The 24195-nt window shown below is 37.3% G+C and overlaps 1 protein-coding gene and 1 pseudogene across 2 annotated transcripts in view; one reads left to right on the plus strand and one right to left on the minus strand.

Moving 5' to 3' along the window:
- Positions 1-24195, plus strand: part of Cntnap4 (contactin associated protein family member 4) — a 258872-nt gene that overhangs the window by 202352 nt on the left and 32325 nt on the right. For both annotated transcript variants that reach the window (XM_010609481.2, XM_033757934.1), the window contains 2 exons: positions 15316-15486; positions 16787-17005. In XM_010609481.2, the coding sequence (XP_010607783.1) occupies positions 15316-15486; positions 16787-17005 (390 nt within the window). The remainder of the gene's footprint in view (positions 1-15315; positions 15487-16786; positions 17006-24195) is intronic.
- Positions 15135-15249, minus strand: LOC117283960 (annotated as a pseudogene).

Below are 24195 nucleotides of genomic sequence, written 5' to 3' on the forward strand. Positions count from 1 at the left end.
CTATATTTGGGGTTGAGGCTCATCTTCACATGACGTCAGAAGGGCTATTTTCTGTCAGATATCCTGAAGATTAGTAAATACCGTTTTCTCTATATGGGAAATGTGCACCTTTTAAAGGTTCAATATCCTTAATTGCACAGCATTTTTCCTTCCCAGTAAAGTACACTGGGTATATAGAATTCTGTGCGCCTTCCAAGCAGAGGAACGTACATGGAGATTACTGTCCTAAGCATCAGGGCTGGACACTGAATAATTTAAGGCTGAAAAATGATTTAATTCTTATGGTTCCATTGACAGATTAAAAATAAATTATAAATATAAAGACAGTACAGTGACCTTTAACATAAAACAAAGACAAACGGTGAGGACTTGGATTGGATAGAGAGTGGCATTGGACTTAAGGAAGACAGGGGTCAACTAGAGAGATTAATTCAATATGATTTAGGTGGGAATTTGAGAATCAACATTGGGAAGCTGCCCTCTGGCTTTCTGATCTGAATAAAATTATTACTGTTCATTGAAACAAGAGATGTTTACATTTTCTTTGGAGAGCCAAGAATAAAAGAAAGTTTGGTAAAAATAAATTTTCTCCTAGAAATTAGTGGTGTAGGAGATTTTATCTAACCATATCTTTAATAGGAGAAAAAAGAGACTTCCAGAAAAAGGAAAAACAAATAACACGTAAGTGTGAGACCTACTTGTTGCATATATGAGGTTATCCCTAATTAATTGGCACCATCTTTATTTCCAAATCCTTTTTCTTTTGCTTTTAACATAGATGTGTCTGAAATTTCCTTATTGCTGCTATTATTTTTGATGCCAGAAGTCATAGACAGAGATTGGTAGGTATTTTCTAAGTTTGCAGAGGGTGTGAATGTTGAAGCTATCTTTTAAAGTTGTGCCACGGACATAATCTTAGATAATATCACCGTATTTAATTTATTTATGAATATGGAAATAACTTTTAAGTAAATATATGAAAAGTACATAACAATTCAACACCCTATCTATGATAAAACTAAACATACTAAGAACTGGAGAGAACTCTTTTTTAATTTTTTAGTGCGTGATTATTTACATCCTTTGTGAAGAACTGGTATATGTATATAATACATCTTAACTCCTTCTTAACCCTCTTTCCCTTCTCTCTCCCCTTCCATCCATCTCTCTCTCTTTTTTTTTACACCCTTGCAGTACATAGTGTTTACATTTCTTGTGTGGATGTGGTGTATGGACGCAACACATTTTAATTCCTTTTTCACCCCCTTTCCCTTCTCTCCATCTCTTGATTCCTTTACTCTTTGGGATAGGAGAAAGACCTAGCTTCCGACTTCCTATCATCTGTCTTTTACTTTGCTCTTTATTTATACTTTGGGTTTCTCATGTAAGAGAAACCATATGATATTTAAACTCGGGTGTCTCATTTATTTCACTTAATATTACGGTCTCAAGGTGTATCTATTTTTCTCTAAATAACTCAAATCTATCTTTCTTTGTGGCAGAGTAGTGCTCCATTGTGTGTAAATAGTACATTTTTCTGTCCATTCATCTGTTCATGGGCATATAAGCCACTTCCAAGTTTTAACTATAATGAACTGTGCTGCTATAAACATGGATATGGATGGATCACATAATATTATGTGTTTAACTCTTTCAGGAAGGCACCTAGAAGAGAAATAGCTGAGTCAAATGGAATTTGTAGTTCAGGGTTTTTTTTTTTAAGGAATTTCCATACTGATTTCCAAAGTGGTTGTACTAGTTTCCATTCCCACCAGCAGTGCAGCACTCTCCTGATGTCATAAAGGGCACTGGTGAAATTCTGATAGATGATTTACTAAATAGTCAAAGACTGGAATGCTTTTCCCTAGATCAGCATCAAGGCAGAGATGTTTCTACTTACCATTCCTATTCACCGTAATGATGGTGATCCTAGTACAGGTAATAAATTAAGCAAAGAAGTTCAAGTCATATAGCAGGGAAAGGAAGGAATAAAATGTCTTTATTGCCTGGGAACATGATTTGCTAGGTATGAACCCCCACAGAATTTTTAGAACAGAGTGAATTTAGCAAAGTCACAGGATACAAGGCTGATATGCAAAAGTAAGAAGCATTTCCATATGTTCTTAATAAAAAATATATAAATTGAAATTTAAAAAGTACTTTTAGAGTTGTTTCAACAGTATGGAATATTTTGTGTAAATAAAACAAAAGTACAAAACATGAATGAAAAATAATTGAAGAACTAAAGAAAGAAACTATTTTCATGGAGTTGAGTGATTGTCACTAAAATGTAAGTTTCCCCCAAATTGATATACAGAGCAGACACAAAGACAAATGAAATCCAGTGGGATTTGTCCATTCCTCCCTCCCTCTTTTCCCTCTCTTCCTTCCCTCCTTCATTCTTTTCTCTTTCTTTAATAGAAATTGGTATGCTTCTTATAAAATGCATTTGGAAAAGCAAAGAAACCAAAATAGCTAAAAACTAAAAGTTGGATAATTACTCACATGGAGATAGATAATGGAATAGAATAGAAAGCCCAGAAATCAACTTACATGTTTGTTAGGGACTGATTTTTGACAACGCTTTCAGGTAATTCGATGATGAAAGCTTAGTCCTTTTCAAGACATAGTGGTGAAACAATCAGAATTTATTTGAAAAGCAGAGAGGAGGAGAGAAACTCAAGTCTGAATTACAAAAAAAAATTAACTTGACTGATTATAAACTTAAATATAAAATCACAAATGATAAAACTTTCTAAGAAAGTACCAGAGAAAGTTTTAGTGACTGCGTCTTGGATATTGATTTCTTAGCTATAACATGAAATGCACGTTTCATAAAATAAAATTTGTAAAAGATAAAATGGGTTTCACCAAAATTAAATCTGTTTTTTAAAGGATAACTCCATTTTTTTTAAAGATGTCATTTAAAAAAGATACCTCTGTTTTTAAAATGACTCAAGAAAAAAGACATACCCTAGGAGAAAATATTTGGAAAATACATATCTTATAAAGGTTAGTATCCTGAACATAAAAATAACTCTCCTGCAGTTCAGTGTTTAAAAATAATAAAGCCAGACTAATAAATGGACAAAAGATTTGCACATGCCCTTAATCAGAGAAAATAGATGGACTTTAGATAAGCATAAAAAGATCCTCAACATTGTTAATCATAAAGGAAGGGACAAGAAAAAAAATGAAAGTAGAAGGAAAAAAATGGAAACAAAGCTTTTGTACATAGGGAGGGGAGGAGCTTGAGGGGGCGAAGGGGATAAAATCAAATCAAATAAAATTTATTTTAAAAATACCACATTGAGATACTAATGCACAACTTTTTGACTATTTTAAATTAAAAAAATACGAAAACTGATTATACCAAGTGCTAGTAAAGATTCAGGGCAACTGGAACCCTCATCTGTAACTATAAAGAGATTCACCTCTTTGAAAAATAGTTTGAATTTTCTTATAATATTTAGCATTATTTTATAATGTTTGAGTGAAAGGCAACATGCTTTGAATTATTCCATCTCTGAGATGCTTTGGAAAAGTTAAAATCATAGGAACAGATAAAGGGTCTGTTTGAAGACCTTCAAAGTGAGAAGAGTCTTATCACAGGGCTTGTGGGAGCTCTTGTCAGGTATAGGAAATGCTTTGTACCTTTGATGTGATGGTAGTTTTGTGGTTTTAATTTGTGAGAGCTATTCACAAAAAGGCCCAGTTTTACTTTATGTAAATGATCTTTCAATACATCTGACTTTTTAAAAAGCTAAATGACAGAATAGTTATGTTTGCTTAATTTAAAAAATTGAGTTATTAAAAAATTCCTGGGTGTGATGGCACATGCCTGTAATCCTAGAACTCTGGGAGTCTGAGGCAGGAGGATAACAAGTTCAAGCCCAGCCCAGGCAGTTTAGCAATTTAGCAAGACCCTACCTCAGAATAAAAAATAAAAAGGCTTCTGATGTAGCTCAGTGTGAATGCCCTGGGTTCAGTCCCCAATACCAACAAACAGAACAAAATAGAACAAAAAATCTCTAGATGCAAATTGAAAGCAGTAATGGTTTTAGCAACGTGTTGATTATTCTCCATTTCTCCAGGACCCTTCTTGAATCCTGCTGAGAAGTTTTCTAACTTATGTTAGCTCTAAATTCGGAGATGTCAAAGGGAAGAATCACGGGAAAATATCCCAGTGCACCCGTTAGCAGAAAGGTGACACGTAGGAAGGCTTCCCCGTGGATTTTTCTGTCTACTCAGGCTCTGGAAGTGGAGCAGAGGGAACATTTTTTATTTTCAAGAAAGTCTTCTAAACCAACCATTCCTCCCCTTCAGGATGCATTAACATCATCTGGAGTGCTAGGGAGAACACAGACTCTGCAGTTTATTCCCAGAGATTCTGATTCAGGAGGTGTGGCCAGGGCAGGAGAATTTCTAACAAGCTCCAGATGCTGCTGCTGCTGGACCGTGGACCACTATGTTTAGTGCTGCCCTGGGCCAGCGTGATTCATAGGCTGATGCCCATCTGGCAATTTTGTGTTGCCAGTGAATGATGAGGTTAGCACAGAAATTCAGAGTACATTTTTAGAAATATTGATGTCAATCGGCCAGAGTAATGTGTGTCTGTTGAGCATAGTAGCGATAAAAATGAACTGGGGGTGGTATTTTGTATGCTTTTGTTTTTCTCTTCCATTTTCCTAGCGATTTATTTTTGTTCTATTTTTACAAAAGCATCGGTTTGTGTTGGAGTAGAGAGAGGAGAAGCAAAGCGTGGCCATCTCTAAATACAGTTTGAGAATCACAGGTCTAGGTCAACCGTTGGTTTGGGTCTGAAGTGAGCCAGTGCTGTTGAAGTAGGGCCAAAGTGTTTTAATTACAGTTGCAGTATCTCCAGAGCGCCTCTCAGACACTAAGGAGAAAAAGCAGATGCCTAGGATAAACGTGTGGGGTGAATGATTTTTGACAGGCAAAACGAAGATACCTGCAAGGACCTTGTGATATCTTGTGGATCTTGTAACACAAAGATTCCTGGCTCATGATGGCAGCCGTCTTTGATTTCTTTTTACTTGCTCTCCTTGTCTTAGTCAGCTTTCCATCTCTGTGACAAAAATACCCGAGAAAAACAGCTTAGAGGAGGAAAAATTTATTTTGGCTCATGGTTTCAGGGGTTTCAGCCCATGATCACCCGCACTAGTAATATGGGCCTGTGGTGAGACGGAACATCGTAGCAGGGGAGGTGTGGAGCAAAGATGCTTGGGCTGTGGCAGTCGGGAAGCAGGGAGTGCAAGCAAGAAGGGGTTGGGACGACCTTTATCCTTTTAGGAAACTTCCCTGGTGATTTATTTCTTCTAACCAGACCCTACTTCTTAAAGTTTTCACTGTTTCCCCAAAATGCCATCAAATTATGAGCCTATCCGTGGAATCATTCATTAATTAGGTTAATTAGGCCTTCAGGTCCAATAATCTTTTGAAGCCCAATCTCTGAACACCACTGGATTGGGGATCAGGATATCAACACGTGAGCCGTGGAGGCCATATCATATCTAAACCGTAACTCTGCTTCATCCGTAAAATCTCCCCTAGTTCTTTTACTGAATCCTTTTGTATTCGTTTCCTCTTCACTGGGACCAAATATCCAACACCCACAATTTAAAGGAGGAGAAGTTTAATTTGACACATAGTTTCAGGGGATTCAGTCCATGGTCATCTGGGTCCGAAGAAGGAACATCACGGCAAGAGGGTATGGTGCGGGAAAAATGTTTCATTTGTGGCAGCTGGGAACCAAAGCAGGGAAGTCGTGCCAAAGGGGAAAGGGTCAAGGAACCCATGGTCATGCCTCCGAGACCCACCCAGACACATCCAGAGATGTTCTTTACTCATCCTTGGGCTACTCCCATGCCAATCAAGTTGAAAATCAAGCTTTACCATCACACCTTTCCTACTCAGATTAAAACCTTTCCTCCGTGAATTCTTCCACAGATCTCTAAAAGACCTAATCCTTCTACATTCTTTTTGAGAAAAATGTTGAGCATATTACAAGGATGTATTTCTCATACTGACTTTTAATTATATTGAGGCCTTCCAGAGCAAGGTCCATTGCACATTTTTATTTTTGTGTTTTTCGCACCTAGCACATTACCAATTACATGAAAGATAATCAATAAATGGCAGTTTATAGAAGAATGAGAATGATCCATCATCTATGTCTAAAGAAACCTATATCTTGTGAATTATTGGCAAGGAACAAGAATGCATTTTTGATTGTATAAGCAATTAAATGTTAAGCAAGTATATACTTTAATGAAAGGAGTGGATATTGAAAAGCATTCTGAGTTTTTTTAAACATGTAGTACAAAGAACATCTAATTCCATCTGAACCATTTCTTTTTAATATATCTGGACTATGGCAGTGAAAGTGGTTTCACTAAGAACATGATTTACCTTAATGTTAAATTTCACTCTTTCAGTAATACAATTCCTTTTTAAAATTCAAACACTTTCTATTTCTTGAAGAAAGGGTTATTTTATGGTCCATTTTACTTTGTTTTTGTTTGCTTGAACAAACATTAATTACTAACCAGTTTTTACAGTTTGTGTTATTATTTGTATAGTTGCTTATTTTTAAATGTTAACCCTTAGTCCTATTATTAGATTCTCCTTCTTCTTGAATGTTTTTGATTTTGATTAATTTCTTCTTGGACTTCACTGTCAGGTACTTTAAGTTTTCCTTTGCTTTTCTCTATCGAAAGATACGTGAATGCTGTTTTCCCCGAGAGTGCTTGTACTTAATAATAGGTGTTGCCTTCTGATTCTGTAGAACATGCAGCTAGCTTTGGATGTTGTTTTGTTTTCTTTTTGGTAACAGCTTTACGGAGATATAATTCACACTCCCTACAACCTCCCTTTGAACACATACAGTTTAATCATGTTTTAGTGTTTTACAGAGTAACCATTCCCATAATCAGTTTGAGAACTTTTCCATCATAGCCCAAATGAAACTGTTCCCAGGTAGCAGATGCTCCCGTTTCACTGTCATCCCCTCTCTGCCCTTAAGCAACCACTAATCTACCTTTTATCTCTACAGACTTGCTTATTTGGGGTATTTCATGGAGATAAAAATATAAAATGTATGGTCTTTTGTGACTGGCTTCTTTCCAGATATTTCCAGAGTTCATCATGTGAAAACATGTGTCAGTATTTTATTTTTTTAAGGATCAAAGAGTATTTCATCAAATGGCTAGAAAGTGTCATATTATGCTTATGTGTGTTTGTGTATTCATTGGTCAGTGGGTGTTTGGCCCGGTTCCCATTTTGAACATCATGGATAACTGCTATGATCATTCACGTATAAGCTGTTGTGGACACAGATTTTTATTTCTCTTGAGCATATACCTAGGAATGCAATTTTCAGGTTATACGATAGCTCTAGATTTCACCTCGTGAGGAGCTGGTTTGATATTTTGGGTCATATTTGGTGACCTTTTCCAGTTGGTTCGCATTATCCCACTGCATCAGCACCAAAGGACACAGTCTTCTTGGCTTCCCTGGCTTTTCTATGAGTCTTTTTGGTTGACTATAGTTCATTATAAAGCAGGTTTTGTTTCTGCGTGTTTTCTCCAAAAGGGCTCTTGCGTACTTTATTCTCAGAGTTCTTTCAAACTGAAGAATGTCTGACTGTTGCTTCAACATAAAAGAGAACACTAGGCTGGAAACATTTTCTGTCCCTTAGAAATTTGTGGACAGTACTCCTTTATATTCCAATATTGAATACTGTGGAAAAATCTGAGGCCAAAATGAGTTTCCTACCTTTTAGGTGACTTGCTTTTTTGTTGGACTGAACATCTGAGTGTTGTATACTTGGCATCATCATCATTATTATTATTATTATTATTTTACTGAAATGTGCTGTGGCAACAAAGCAATGTAATGCACATTTTAAAGAATTAAAATTCTACTTCTAAATTTCTGCCAAGTTTGTTAATCTGAAAAAGGCAATATTTTAAATTCTTTGACATTGAGCTTTTTAATTTTTTAATTGTATTTCTTTATTTCATTTTAATGTATTCATCTTTACTGTATTTTAATGTATTTCTGCTCAGTTAATTCATTGCATTGCAGTTTAATGGTTAATCAAAGCACCTTTAAAAATCTACAAAGTTAGCAAAGATTGTTCTATTTTTTGTCCCAAGAAATTTTGAGTCACTAAAGTTAGTTTCTTCATTTTTGTCTGCATTGACTGGTGTAGCTGGCTGAGAAATCACAGCTGCCCAGAATGCATTAAATAATCAAAGGTGCATGTAAGCAATAAATAACTTTGCAGAACTTTGATGCTCAGATTGCAAAAAGATATTGACTAGTGATTTGGTTAATTTCTCTTCCATTTGACAGACTTCTCTTCCATTTGGCAGACTACATATAAGCCATTAAAAAAGTAAAGATCAATTCCATTTTAATAGATAATAAGATAATTTAATTTTGTTGGCTCCACTATTTCTGATAATCATCAACCATTGGGAAATTATTTTTAGTTTTCACAATTCATTTTATCTCATTATGTTTGTTTTCTTTAATTTTCCTAAAGTTTATTTACCTTGCTCTCTCTACCTTCTCTTTGTCATTTTTCTCCTTCTTTCTCCTCTGTCTTTTGTTTCTTTCTATGTATTTAACAAAACATCCGAGAGGATTTATTATGATACATAAAAAACAATGAAACTGGACTTATTCTATGCCTTCTGATAACTACAGTGATGAGGGAAACCTTATAATTTTACTCATCAGATAAGGATTGATAGCCATCATTGCACAATGCTTTCTACACACACACACACACACAGACACACACACACACACACACGCAGAAGAAGAGTGGAAAACAATGGGACAATGAACAAAATAGAGAAAATAACTTATTTGTTCTTACAGTCTCTTAGAGACAGTAAAGAAAGAAAATAAATACATGGTATGATACATATTGATAAGAGTTCTGAAGAAAATAAAATTGGTGCAGAAGACAGTGGTTTTTTAAAGAGGATGACTATTAAAGTTTCAGCAAGAAAGTGGCATTTGAATAAAGATCTCCAGCAAGTAAGGGAGCGAGGGATGTGTGTGTCTCTGAAAGAGTACCCTAGACAGAGGGAGAAGCCAAAGCAACCGCTCAGAGATGGGGACACAGCTGGTATGTTCGTGGAACAGCTGATTGTGCAAGTGTTTGGAGCACAGAGAACAAGGGAAGAATAGTGGAAATCAGAGAGAAACCTGAAAATCGGATCACAGAGGATTTTGAAAACTACTTTTCAACTTTGGTGAGTCAGCAGAACAGTAGAGAGTCTTGAGTAGAGGAGTGGTATGGTGTCGTTTGTGTTCAGTGAGACTGAGCCAAAGCCAGGGACCTTACGACTAACCACAACTGAGAGATCACGGTGGCTTGAACCACGGCCACAAAGGTGAGAGCTGGGATAAGGATATGATTTATTTATTTATTTATTTATTTATTTATTTTTGAGACAGGGTCTCACTATGTAGTTGAGACTGACCTGGAATTTACTATGTAGCCCAGGCTGGTCTTGAACTCACAGTGATCCTCCTGCCTCAGCCTCCCGAGTGCTGGGATTACAGGCGTGCACCACCACGCTCAGCCACAAGGGTATGATTTAAAGGGAGGACCAAAACAATTTGCTGAGGAACCGATATAGGTTACAAAAGGAAAAGTCAGAAAATGATGCCGAGGTCTGGTTAGTAATCGGAAGGGTAAAACTGACATTGCAGTGGAGCACAGTGATCCTCCTGCCTCAGCCTCCCGAGTGCTGGGATTACAGGCGTGCACCACCACGCTCAGCCACAAGGGTATGATTTAAAGGGAGGACCAAAACAATTTGCTGAGGAACCGATATAGGTTACAAAAGGAAAAGTCAGAAAATGATGCCGAGGTCTGGTTAGTAATCGGAAGGGTAAAACTGACATTGCAGTGGAGACAATCACATCTGGGGTTGAGCAACTGCACTGGAATACCTAAGGAGCTCAGGTTTTGGATGCTCTGGCACTGAGGTGTCATTAGACGTTCCGTGAAAGGCGGAGTTGTCAGTGAGAGAGTTCCGGACATACATTCAGACATATTCTCACAGTCAGTGCATTTAAAGCCTCAAGGCAGACCACTGGGAACTACTGTGCATAGAGTGCTGTAAGGAGTGCCTTGTTCACCTCAGCAGTGAGAAGTCGAAGGGATGAAGAGGCAGACAGAAAATCGAGAACTACAGCCCTAACTAAGCAGGAAAATGTGCCTAGCCTAGCTTGTAAGGGAAGAAAGTAGTTCAAAGAGGAGAGAAGGATCAGCTGTGTTCGATGGGGTTCAGAGCTCAGGTAAGATGGTGCTGAGTGAGCGGCGGGGACCTTGACAAAGGTGTGTTTCAGCTAGTGTTGGGGTGCAGAGCCTGGGTGGGTTCAGAGAGAGGGAAACCTGGAAGAGGAGACAAATGGGAACTGTCTGGGGAAGCAGGACGGAAAGTAGGATCACAAGGTTAAATTTCTAAGGTTGGAGAATTAATAGCATGTTTGTGCTGTTAGGAGAGACCCGGTAAGGAGATTCTGGGAGTAGGAACACTGATCCAGTGTGACAGGAGAGAATGCGGCGCGGAGATGATGAAGCACGAAGGTGAGCGTGCGAGGTGTGGGGCGCTTGCAATGCAGCTCTTCTCCTTTCTTCTTTTAGAGAAGGTCAGAAGAGAAGTTCCAGGATGAGAAATGAAATCTTCAGGGCCTGGAAAGAGAGAGAGCACTGGGGAAATCCAGTGTGATTACAGAGTAGGACGCATGTATGTATCGTGTTTCTGAGACAGGGTCGCACTATGTAGTTCTGGCTGGCCTTGAACTTGTGGTGACTCTCCTGCCTCAGCCTCCCAAGTGCCACCAGGGCCGGCTACAGAGCAGTATTTAGAGCTCACAGTTTGCATTATGTCTGACGTGTATTTACATTGGTTATTCTTTAAACGATGCATGTTTTTATGCCAAATCATGCAAAAACTGCAGTTAAGCCCTATATGCAGGAGTCGTTAGACAGTGAGTATGTTTATGATAGCTTACTGGTTTTTATTTTTTTGATGCTTATTACCTAATAAAATACTTTATCAGATTAATTAGTAAAACAGTCTTCTCTAAGCATGGAAAACATTGCAAATGGGCTATCATGGTTAATGTGTAGATGCACCTACCAGGAAGTGATAAGACCCATATCATAAAGTCTATACATGTATTAACACAAAGATACTCAGAGCTCTTCTATTTAAGTCAGTTGAAGTGCTAAAATGTACTTTAAAGGGCAATAATCTGAATACCAAGTTAGTTTTGACTTTAACCTTGTGTACAAAGGGGTCACACTTTTGTTTGTGTTTTATTGTATGGTTAATGAAAAGCTCTTAATCACTCTGGTACTTCTTTTGTTTTGCTCAAGCCAGAATGCCTCTCACGTAGCTTGAATAGCTGAATTAGGTCATAACTGATCTGTTCATGGTTGCTACTTTTCTCAGAAGGATAACTGGACTCAAACTTGATTGCATGAGTGTGTGTGTTAGTGGACAGAATCGATCTTGGGTAGGCTGAATTTATTTTGAATTTGTAATGTGCTCTCCTTTGTATGTTAAAATATTTGCATTCATTATTCCAAACAAGTTTTTTCAAATAAAATAGGAAGGTTGCACTTGGGAAGCTCTCCCTTCTGGTGCCTAACACAACTCTGCGCCTTTTCATCTTTACGTGGACCTTCACAGGATCGACTGATGGATAATGTTACAGAAAGCTTAACTATAGTTCATGCGCATTTACTATTTTATACGTCCTCCTACATCTAGACTACAAGTAATTGGACACTTTGTCCAAAATTCTATCAGTCCAGCTTCTAAAATAAAATTGTGTGCATTTTTAAATAAAGTATATACATATCCCTTTGCTATTACTATCAAAGCAGTTTTGCACAAAACTGATATAAGAATAACAGTAAAGAATATCTTCTTCAGAGATTGATTGTAAAATCCTTTGATTACAAAGGCAGAATTTCTGTTCTGCCTTCCTAAGATGCACTTAGCACACCAACCTCATTGCATGTGTATGGGGAGTAGGAGAGGGGGTATTGTACTCTATGAAAACATCTATGCTGTTTTGTTCTTTGGTACTGATCTGCATCCCACAAACTATAATTATCTTCAGCCAGATTTCATTTTCTTCATTTCGTTTTGCTTATATGGATTTCTATGGAGGTTCATAAATAGTTGAAAGCAATAATAGAAGTGCTAAAGAGGAACCAGTGAATTTGAAAAAACAGACAGACAACAAACAAACAACATATAGGCGACTGTGTTCCAATACAGCAACATGTAATTAATCCTATAATTTCCTTTCTGTTAAGAAATCTATATTTTCCAGCTTAGTTTTAATGATTCATAAATATTTAGAAGACACATTTGACTACTAAGATATTTACATCAGTATTTCAAAATTTAAAAAAAAATCCTCGTAGGCAATGGTTCTTATCCCTGTTCTCCCTCGCTTGCCTCATCCTTCCAACCCCAGATAATCGCTACTCTACCTTTTCTCTTGTTAAATCTGTTCTTTGAAAAAGATTGGCCTCTTAATGAGATAAATGAAAATTTAGCAAACCAATGAATAAAACAAACTTCGCAAAACAATAAGTAAACATAAGCTTAGCATAGTGCTAAATTAACTTTCTTAAATGAATTTTTAAAAAGATAACTTTCTATAAGGAATTGGTATATCTCTGTGACTTATATAAATAACTATGAAGCTCGTGTGAACATACACACATGTATAAATCCTGTAAAGATGAAGATAAAAGATGGCACCTCCAAAGAAATTTCAAATTTCTAGTACTCAATATTAGGTTTAATTGAAAACCTATACTGATTATCAATTACTTTACTATCGAGTCACTATGAACTTTGAATGAAACATCACAGTGGGTTGGTTCTGGGATGAGTGTGATCGCGCTCAGACCTGCTACTGATTGAGCTTTGGGAATTTTGTGGCACACTCTCTTGCAAACCGATGTGAAGGGCCTCCTGTCCCCGCCCCTGCTCCTGCTCCCTAACTGAGCTCTTCCCTGCCTCCACCTCCACCGTCCCCTCCTTTCTCAGAGGCTGGCCAGATTCCCCCAGGTGCTTCTTACCGGGCAAGGTGTCCAAAGAGCTGAGATATCATGTGCCATTAACACTTGGTTCATAAACCTATTGGCCTTGGCTTTCTTTGTAATTGTTTTGAATTAGCAGCAATGTTTTTAATCCCATAAAATGCCCTTACTTCATTTTCTACCTATTGTGAATCTGTACAATAAGGTTTGCTAACTAAACATATTATTATGTGTATGAGAGTGTTTTAGCTACCTAAAGTAACAAATTGTTTTCATTACCGGGAAAGCATTCATTGTACAGAGAGCAGCAATTCAAAGAATTGTTCCTCTGTTTCAACCACTTCCCAGAAGTCTTCTACAAGATGGTTTATTGGGTTAGGTTATGACACAATTGGAAACAAATGAAATGCTTTATAATAATATTTTCTAATTTGAACCTTTAAGTAATTCTGAATGTTCCTCTCTAATCAGACGAAATAAGATTTAGTAATATTTTATAGTTTAAAGTTACAGACTTATTTTAATTTTAGTGTGTAACATTTAATAGAAAGGGAGCTGATTGCTTCTGAAAATAGATCATGGAAGAATCATTAACAACACAAATGTGCCATAAGCCCTGACTTGATATTTTGCATTTTCTCATTTTCTTGCATTCTTTCCCAGACATCAAAATGTCTAGGCACAGAAATAGCTGTAAAAAGGACATAAGGAATAGAGTTGACATAATGCAGATAATATACAGTTTCACTTGACTTGGGGGAAACAAGCTCTTAAAATAGAATCTCAGCTGAACAAATTCAGCCTTAAAATTGCCCACATACGAATAGAGAATTGACTTTTGAATTAGGTCCACAAGAAAAATAGAAAAAAAATTCAAAGCGATGTAAGTAAGTGATGTTTGCCAGACTTTGTAGAAAATAAATTAAAATCTAAGGAACATGCACATGCATCTAAGAAGACACAAATTTAAGTTTTTTAACTAGCTATCTGTTCTCTACTAACTGAAAGAACTGTTATTTTGAAACGCCGGGTTTCCTACTGTGGAAGATCAATACATCGTTCTTCTAGGAAGATCCTTTAGAAGGAGGGTTTTACCCAGCATTAGGAGTGCATATGAAAGCTGTTGTGTAAACTAAAGAAGCACGCTTCTACTTGATGTGCTGAGAACTTGCTGCTGGCACCTGTGATGCATAGTTCATTTCTCGGAGAATTCTCCCTCAGCTGCCTGTGTTCAATTGGATTTCACTTCTGTCAGCTCGTGCTATTGCATTTATATTTTATGCCCCATATTTTTTGCTATATAACATTCACGGCTTTTTTCAAAAGGAAACTTGCAGATATCTAAAAACAGAAAAGGAGCGAGAAAGTAAAGAGAATAAATGCACTGAATAATTATAATCGTACCTGTAGAGTCTACATTTTTCACAGCTCTCAATTTATTTCCCAAATATAAACATTTCTGTCTTTTCTAAACATTCATAAACTTTTGGAGAACGCTTCTTATCTGCTGGCCCTCTATTTCACTTTTATAAACAAATGAAGGGATGATTTTGATGGAAAAGGACGTTTTCTGAGAAACTACGAACATGGTGATGTTTGTCTTGGTTTTTAATGAGATGAGAATATTCAGATGCCAACCTCGGTACAGAAAATCACAAGGCCGTTATTGGAGAAGTTTACTAGTGTAACCGTGAGGTATGTGTGATGGGATGGAGACCACTACTAGTTTCTTTAGGGATTTTGTTATTTGAAGCAAGTAGGAGTCTACATTTTCAAGTTATATAAAAAAAAAGTAAGATATTAATCAATGTTTAGCAAATGCTTAAAATGTCAGTTTGGCAGAGGCTATGTTTTCTTTTATTCAGACCATTTCTGTAGTGGTCATTCTTTTCCTGTGTTGGCAGGAATCCAGGCTTGCAATCCCTGTAAAATCTCTAATCCTGTGGTCAGCGTCCCACGCTATTACTACAACAGAAAAAAGAAAAGCAATTTTATGACTGAACAACATTTTAAATATATGCTAACTATAGGAAATGCAGTTACTGTGTATCATTTACTGGGCAGGGGCTGTGCTAATCGTCTCTGTATTGTTCTAATTTTAGTGTATGTGCTACCAAAGCGAGCATGTGTATATCATTCATTGTACGCCACGAATTTTTCTAAATTGTTCCTTTTTAATTTTTTTAAAACAGAGTCATTTTGGAATTCTGCTTCCTTCAATACTGAGGCTTCATATCTTCATTTTCCTACTTTCCATGGAGAACTTAGTGCGGATGTGTCTTTCTTTTTTAAGACAACAGCTTTATCTGGCGTATTTTTAGAGAACCTGGGAATTACTGACTTTATACGAATAGAGCTACGCTGTAAGTCTCCTTTCTAGAGAAGTTTGGTAAATTTTTTTTTTTTTTTTTTTTTTTTTTTTAGGTGTTTTTGAGACAGGGTTTGTAGTAAATTCTTAAACCAAATTTTAACGAACTCATATTTTGGCTTTATCATCTGAATCTTTTCATCATTTTTGTAAGAAAATAATTTGATACTTAGTGTGTGGCAATTATTGGTGTTTTCTACAAGCAATTTAAGAAGAATTTAAATTGAAATAATTAACATTGAAAAAATTCTCAGTAGTTAAAAATTACTTAATTAATCAAGGGCTAATATTAGGTTGATAGATTCATGAGCTGCTATGGATATCTTAATATCAAGAGCATATTACATGCCTTTGAATTATATAAACTTTGCCAGGTATGATAGTACTCAGCCATGAAGAATGAGAAATTAGATTCATTCATAGCAAAATGGATACATATTGAGGATGTACTCCTAAGTGAAATAAATAAATCACATAGGTATAAATACCGAATAGTTTCTCTGGTGTAAAAACCTATAAGGTATATAAGATCCTATTGATATAATTGACAATGTGAAATGGGAAGAAAAGCGCTAAGGGTGGGGGAAGAGTGGGAAGGGTAGGAGCTGGGTAATAGGGGAAAAGAAAAACATATGAGAAAATGAAAAGATGGAAATAAAGTGTTTGTAAACGGGGAGGGTAGGAGGGGGTGAAGGGAGGGCAGGGACAAGGGGAAAATAGGAGAACCAAGACCTGTCATGTAAAGGTACAAGATCCTAATGATGAATGTAACTGTACCGTTTACCTAAAATGTACCAATAAATTCCATGAGGAAAAAAAGAAAAACCAACAACAACAAAACTTTGCCATGTATGGTAGCAAAATCTGTAATCCCAGGACTTAAGAAGCTGAAGCAGGAGTATTGCTGTGAGTTCAAGGCCAGCAGAACTACATAGTGAGGCCTTATGTTAAAAAAATGCATTTCTGTATCACTATGTATCTGTCCATCTGTCTGTCTGTAGGTCTATTATCTGTCTCTCTGAACTTTGATTCTTTGATACACTTATTTTTATGTCAAATGCAAATTACATCAAAGGATGAATTTCTTAAAAATCTGCACAATTTACCATATATCTTGTCTCACATCAGATGACCTCGTTACATATGGACTTTACTGTCTCCTTGAATAAAAGTTACACTCCTGTCTCCATATTCAGCGGTTGTTATGCAGTGGTGCCATCCCTAGTTATATGGACTGCTCAGCTGTCTGCCAAATGAAAACTTGCATGAATTATCTTCATGTTTTATTTTTCCAGCTCCAACAACAGTGACTTTTTCATTTGATGTGGGAAATGGGCCTTTTGAAATCTCTGTGCAGTCACCCACCCAATTCAATGACAACCAGTGGCATCATGTTAGGGTTGAAAGGAACATGAAGGAGGCCTCCATTCAAGTGGACCAACTGTCGCCAAAGATCCAGGCTGCTCCAGCCGATGGCCACGTCCTTTTACAGCTCAACAGCCAGCTCTTTGTGGGTGAGTTCTCCTTGTGAGACATTTGATTGCATTATGCAGGTGTAGAGATAGGCCAAAAGAAAGTAATCCCAACTCTAAAAGTTATGATAATAGCAAAAAGCAGCAGTAACAAAGCACCATTTATTAGAAAACTGTGTTCCAGGCTGGGATGGATATTTTACCTCTTCCTCATGATCAACCTATGTAAAAAGGGTTATCCTTACTTTTCATTTGGGTAACTGAGGCTCAGAGGTTGGCTTGTCTTTGGAAATCCATCCGGTAAATGAGATTCAAATTTGTATGTGACAAATACCTAAACCCACATACTTCATTCTTAAAATTACAGGTTACACACTGTTCATTTCATTAATGTTTTTGGTATGATACTGGAAATGTCTAGCTCTCTTTTCAGGACTGAACAATTAATTCTCCTTATAATTTTGGCCCAAAACCAGTGATTCCCTGGTCCTCTCCATAAACCCAGCATCAAAAACAGGACAGAATAGAAGCTGAGGGAGTTAAGTGTAGGATGCGTGACCTGACCAGTTTTACAATTCCTCTGCTGTTTTCCTTCACTTGGGCTGTTTTTCTGTGTTCCTATCACCTATTTATTGTTGATACCCAAATGTTTTCCCTTTACTTCCAGAATCTGTTCCCTTGGTATTCATGGACTTGCTAGTGGGATCCTTCTGAATATGTTTATTTTCTTTTGTATGTTTGCTAGTTACTTATAGAACTTATAGACCATGACAATCCAGGATTTATCGCTTATTTGATCACTCTTCATACCTTGTAATGTAAAGACACAGAGAGTCTATAAAGCAGGATAAATTATGAATTATCAGAAAGGATATTTCAAACACTTTCAAGAGTTTTATTTTTAGAGAATTCTTTAGCTTCTCCGTCATACATGCTGATGCCTAACAGTTTCTTATTGGCCTCTCTGATCATTGCAAAGGATGAAGTTTGTTTGTGACACATTTGACTGAGACGTATTTAGGACTTCTAATGAAGTCCTGTACCCATTATTCTTTTCTCACTCACATGGTACTTAAAGGATGCTTTCTATGACTAAGGCACTACCCTAGACTTTCTAATCATGATTTTGTGGCCCCCTCAATGACTTATTTAAGGATACAGAAATAATAACCCTTGGGAAGAAATATATAACTTTTCTCTTATTGCCATGCTAGAAACTTGGTGAGGAAATTGACATAGATATTTCTTGAATTCCAAAAATTGAGAGATGGCCACAACAAAAGGCATGGCAATTTAAAATCTGTCAGTACCTTGGAAATAGCCTTACTATTCTTGGAAATTGAGAGGGCTGAAATTGTCCTCGAATTTTTCAGTGAAATATGCTGCAGTTTGCCTGTAGATGACCTTTCATATCTTTGGTATGAATTTCAACTTCACAGAGATGAAGTCACTATATATTGTGTCTGATAGGAATCCTGGCCTTAATTTGATTTCAGGTGGCTATAACGAAGTACCAGCATGACATCAGAAAACTGCTTTGAAATAGGCTTGAGTCTTTTGCCATCAATCATGTGCTATAATTTGAATAAGGATAAAAGAGATTTCATCTTCATTGAGGCAGTTAGTCAGACCTTTGACATCTCCATATGTGTTTAGCTTTAAGAGCGCTATGTCACTTGAAAGTTTTAAAAACCCAAATCTTGATTATGTTTAAGCTAAAGTCAGAGAAAATTAAAAAGGGAGGACAGAGAATGATCTCTGATAAAAAGGTGACATCTCTGTTTTTTTTCAGCTTTGATTGAGTCTATCGGTACATTTTAGGGATACAGTACAGTTACATTCATTGTTGGGATCTTGTACCTCCACAACAAGTCTTGTTCAGGTGGCTATAACGAAGTACCAGCATGACATCAGAAAACTGCTTTGAAATAGGCTTGAGTCTTTTGCCATCAATCATGTGCTATAATTTGAATAAGGATAAAAGAGATTTCATCTTCATTGAGGCAGTTAGTCAGACCTTTGACATCTCCATATGTGTTTAGCTTTAAGAGCGCTATGTCACTTGAAAGTTTTAAAAACCCAAATCTTGATTATGTTTAAGCTAAAGTCAGAGAAAATTAAAAAGGGAGGACAGAGAATGATCTCTGATAAAAAGGTGACATCTCTGTTTTTTTTCAGCTTTGATTGAGTCTATCGGTACATTTTAGGGATACAGTACAGTTACATTCATTGTTGGGATCTTGTACCTCCACATGACAAGTCTTGATTCTCATTTTTTCCCCTTACTCCTGCCCTCCCTTCACCCAAAGTGACATCTCTTAATAGAGATGTGTGAGTAGTTTCTTCCTCCTACTTACAAGTAGCCAAACAAGTTGACATGATGCTGTGTACTGGTATTAAGAGAAGGAGTCAAAAATAGAAGCCTTTGGTGCTGCTTAGAACAGCTCATGGCTCTCAAAAGGCCACCTAGGAGGTTTGTTTTCATCTTTATTTCTGTCACAGAGTGGACCACTGTCTCTGGAAAGGGCCTCAAGTTGATGAAACAGTGCTTACAAGAAGAAATATTAAATTACCAATTTACAACATTACTATCGAACAGATCAGAATTGTTTTTTCTTAAATTTGCAGATAAAGATATTTTTTTTCCCCTATAGGCGGGCCCCATGAAAGACAAGTTACAATTACAAAGGTTACAGTGAATTAGAGCACAGTGGGTGAGAGACTACTAAAAACTCAGCAGTAATTAGAACTAATTTAATAGAGCACTTAACTATGACCAAACAGTTCTCTCTTCCTCAGAGTTGAAGAGTCAAGAGACAGACAGCCAGTAATGACAATGAAAATAAGAGAACTGATGTATACACAGATATATAAACACACACGTGCACACGTGTATATACTGGACAGAAATAAGGCTTTAGAGTAAAAAAAGTAGAGTGAGAAACCAGGAGACAGTTTGAGTTGGGCGCTTCTATTTTGAGTTGAGTGGCCAGGAGCATGCTCTCTGGGGATGTTGCTATTTGAGCAGAGGCCAAAGGAAGCAAAAGAGCAAACCCCATGAACTACCAAGGGAAAAGAGTCCCAGGTGTTGAGATTATGTTCAAAGTATTGGGAATGAGTTTTAGGTATTCATAGAACAAGATGATAACAGATGCAGCGGGTGCTCTGACCCACACAGCAAAGGGTCCGAGGCAGGGGAGAGTGGTGGGAGACGAAGAACAGACAATGAGACCAAGAAAGAAGGGTACGTGCCAAGATAATGCTTGAAAGTTGGGACCAGGTGGACCCATAGCTCATCTGGAACTAATGGCTTCCTGGAGTCCAGTGTGCTCATTCTTTATAGTGGAAGGCAAACAGGAAGAGAAGGAGGGAAAAATAATGCTGCCTGGCCTCCCTGGCCTAGATGCTGCATAGTGTGATTGTTTCCTGGTCAGGGCGTGTGCAGGAAGGGAACAGGGAAGGCAACAATGCAACTGCCTCCCAGAGCTGTGCCATCCAGGGTCTAATCTATGAAGGAGAAAGGGAGCAGGAAGGAGGCAAAGGGCCATCTTCAGGTTTGGCCCTTGGCAGCTGGGAATAGGGAATGTGACAGAAAGCATAGGGGGAAAGGTGGTCAAATTATTATTTTAATCAGTTTTCCAATCGCTGCGATAAAATACCCAGCCCTGAGAACTTAAAGGAGAACGGGTGTAATTTGGCTTATGGTGTTAGGAGTTCAGGCCATGTTCGGCTAGCTCCAAGGCAGAGTGGCATGGTGCAGAAACAGAAGAGAGGGAGAGCCAGGAAGGGAGATGTCTCATTCTAGGCCGTGTCCTACCAGGTCCCAACTCCTAATAGCACATTCATCTGTGAACTCAATCATGGCTAATCCACTGATGAATATAATGCCCAGAGATCCAATTACTTCCAAAAGCCCTACCACTAAATACATGGGACTTCTGTGAGACATTTTCTTATGAAAACCATAACAGCCGTATTCTGGACTTCAGAAAGCATAATAAAGAATTTAGATTGTATGCCAAGGGATCGGGAAAGTGGCATAAAGTGGTTTGCATTTTCAAAACTTTCTCTCACTGCTGTAAGAGACGTGGGTGAAGGGACTGCAATAGATATTTTTCCAGTAGTTCCTGTGAGAGAGGACAGCGATGTAAGGTAAAGTAGGGATGTTGAAATAGGCTGCGGCCTGGTTTACACGTAGATGCACACACTTGCTGATGAATCAGTTAGCGCTCTTAGGATTTTATCCTTGGGGCAAGATGCTTCTTCCTAGGTTTATGGATTCCTCACGCTACTCCAAGTCCTTAATTTCACTTGAAGTAACTTTTCTTGTCTTCTTCCTTCATCTCGATTTGTAGCAGTGATTACAGCTGTTCCCTGGCCCTGCGACCCAGATTGCATGGCATCAGCCATATGCTCACCAGGCTGTTGAGCCTCAGGTCCTTCACAGGCCAACCAAACATTCTACCACCTCCTACCCCTTCAGCGATATCCCACCTGCTCCATCGCTGTGTTCACACCATAAGTCAGGCTTCTCTTTTCCTATTTTCTGTGCCAACCCATGTCACATGTTGAAGGGCCTTCCTTTTCAACCTGTTTCTTCACATGCTAATAAATATATGAAACTTAAATCTTATTTTGCTCTCCGAGCTCGCAATCCCATGGGTGGCCAAGAATCTCTGCTTTAATACAAAATTAATAGATTTTATGGTCCAAACTTAACAGGGTGATTTATAAGTTCAGGAGCATAATCTGTAGTTCATCTGTTCATCTTAAAGGTAAATATGACTGATCAATATTTTCAAGTGAGCCTTACTATAATTTATAGTAATGGGGAGAGGGACAAATAAGTGAGGTAAATGTGATTGTGAAAACGAAGTTTATAGTTTTCAGTATGACTTTCTTCTAATACAAATGTTTTAAATCTAGAGCATGAAGATAATAATGATAATATTCTAAATGGAAGTATAATCTTTGTTAACATGGGAAAAAACCTGAAACACTGTTAATATTAGTTAGAACAAGAGCAAGACAGATTGGGTTTTGCTCCAGCATTTAGGTGAAAAAATGCACTTCCTTGTTACTACAGAAATTTAATAGGTCAGGGAAGTGACAAGGATTAGACACTGCTTTCCTGATACCAGACTGTTTCCCATGGTTGGTAAGAATATGTTCTGTTTGGATGTTTACACTGACATGTTTAGATGTCAGCTCTAGTCTTCTGAAGATGAAGTTCAGCCATTTTGTATCAAACAGCACACGTTCCATGCATACAGTTTAGTAAGATGTTATATGTAAGATCTGATTTGCTAGTTTTTTTCTTGTAGAGTTATAAATGGAAAGATTACATTACCTAATTGATTGTCCATACTCTGAATATAACTTGTGGCTGCCAAATACTGTAATTTGTTGTATACTGTGTAACAAAATGACCGGAGATATGTTTTTTAAAATATTGTACTTATTGGAAGGAATATAAAAAAGAAATTTAATAGAAAATATTCTTTAATAGTTTAAATAAATAAGTCTCATATCAAACTATGAAATGTTAAAATTTCAGTAGCATATGTAAATGTTTGTGATATCTTGAATACTTATATCTATAAATAAAATGTTATAAATACTTGAATATAAGTTAATTTTGATTTGTTATAGTCATCGTCTCACTGAGGTTGTCTAAGTTGATGATACTTATTAACATTTGATTTCTTAATATGAATCTTTCTGATAATGTCTCAGAAATGGCTCCCTTGATGGAGTCACAGGAAAGAATTCAATGTATTTTCTGCAGTGGTTGCTTCCCATTTCCGCTGAACGCCAATCGCAGAGTGTGTCCACATTGCAGAGTAAAACACTGAAGCAAGATTAATGCCTTACTTTCCGAGGAAAACCAGTAAAATAAATAGAATGTACTTCTAAGAATGTGATCCAGCTGGGCAGCACTTGAACGACAGTTGAAATAAGAATAAGGAAATGATAGAGCTTCAGAGATAAAACTAGAGTCAGCCTAGATCTAAGAAATAGGAAACAGAAGGCTTTTAACAATTTCTGTATTGCCAAATATTAGGAAAACTATCCTCAACTAATCTATACAGTGAAGGGGGAATAACAAAGAACAAAACCCTCATGTAAACAACTGGAAAAAGTTAACATCAATCAGGTTGAAAATAAGAGGATCAGCGCAGTGATACTCCCCCAAACAACCCCGGTCGTCATAGCAGATTGCTTTCCGATGACTTGCCTTCTGTTCATAGCCCATTTTTCTCCATTCTTCTTAATAATTGCTACTAGGTCTTTCATAGTTTTTCACTTTGTCACCTTTGTATGTACTGTGTGGTTTATGACATATCTTAAGTAGTCTTACTCAGCTGCTACCTTGAAAAAATGTTTCATGATATGATGCTAATCAGTACATTGAACCTACAGCCTTGACCTTGAAAACCCCAAGAGCTCAGTGTCCAGGGTCACCGCTGTCATCACGGACTCACATTCTTCAGCCACAGAAATGATGGGGAGAAAAGGATCAGTTATTTATTTAAAGCTGAAATGTGACAGTGGTCACTTTCTATTCTGGTTTGTAAACTCAGCATTTTTTTTTTTTTCCTAGAAGCTTCTTAAATTAGCCTCCAATTGATTTTTATTCAACCAGCTCTGCAATTTTTGTTTCCTGTCTAAATTCTTTTACTGACAAGTGTTTAGGTGGCTTAAACTCCATTTCAATACATTGTGGCCAGAACCTGTAGAAGTGAGGACTCCCACATAGACAGAAGTCATTTATATTGCCTTTGGATTATGTCAGATGAAAAAGTATTTCTTAAGTATCTAGAGCGAACAGTCTCAAGATGCTGTTCGTGGAGGTTGATGTTAAATTCTGAGCGTATTGAAGCTCCGAGGGCACGGTTCTTAATTTTAGTTGTGCAGTAGATCTTTTGGTAGAGTAACGGTATCAATAAAGATATTTATTACTGTGGACGAGCATGTGGATCGTTTCAAAAATTGCAAATTAGGAACACATCCTGATATAGTTGTATGTGTGTGAATATCAGCTTGTCTTTCTGTGTGAAGGGGTGAAGAATATATATGGTAAATGCTTAAATTTAAAAAATGTTACAGTAAGAAACACATTGCCATTAACTCCCATCAAAATACTTTGCCTGGGGCCAGGGATTTAACTCAGTGGTTCCACCACCTGCCTCACAAGCGTGCAAGGACCGGAGTTCAATCCCCGGTACCAA

Source organism: Fukomys damarensis, unplaced genomic scaffold, assembly GCF_012274545.1.
Source record: "Fukomys damarensis isolate Sample0158 unplaced genomic scaffold, DMR_v1.0_HiC HiC_scaffold_32, whole genome shotgun sequence".
NCBI lineage: Eukaryota > Metazoa > Chordata > Mammalia > Rodentia > Bathyergidae > Fukomys > Fukomys damarensis.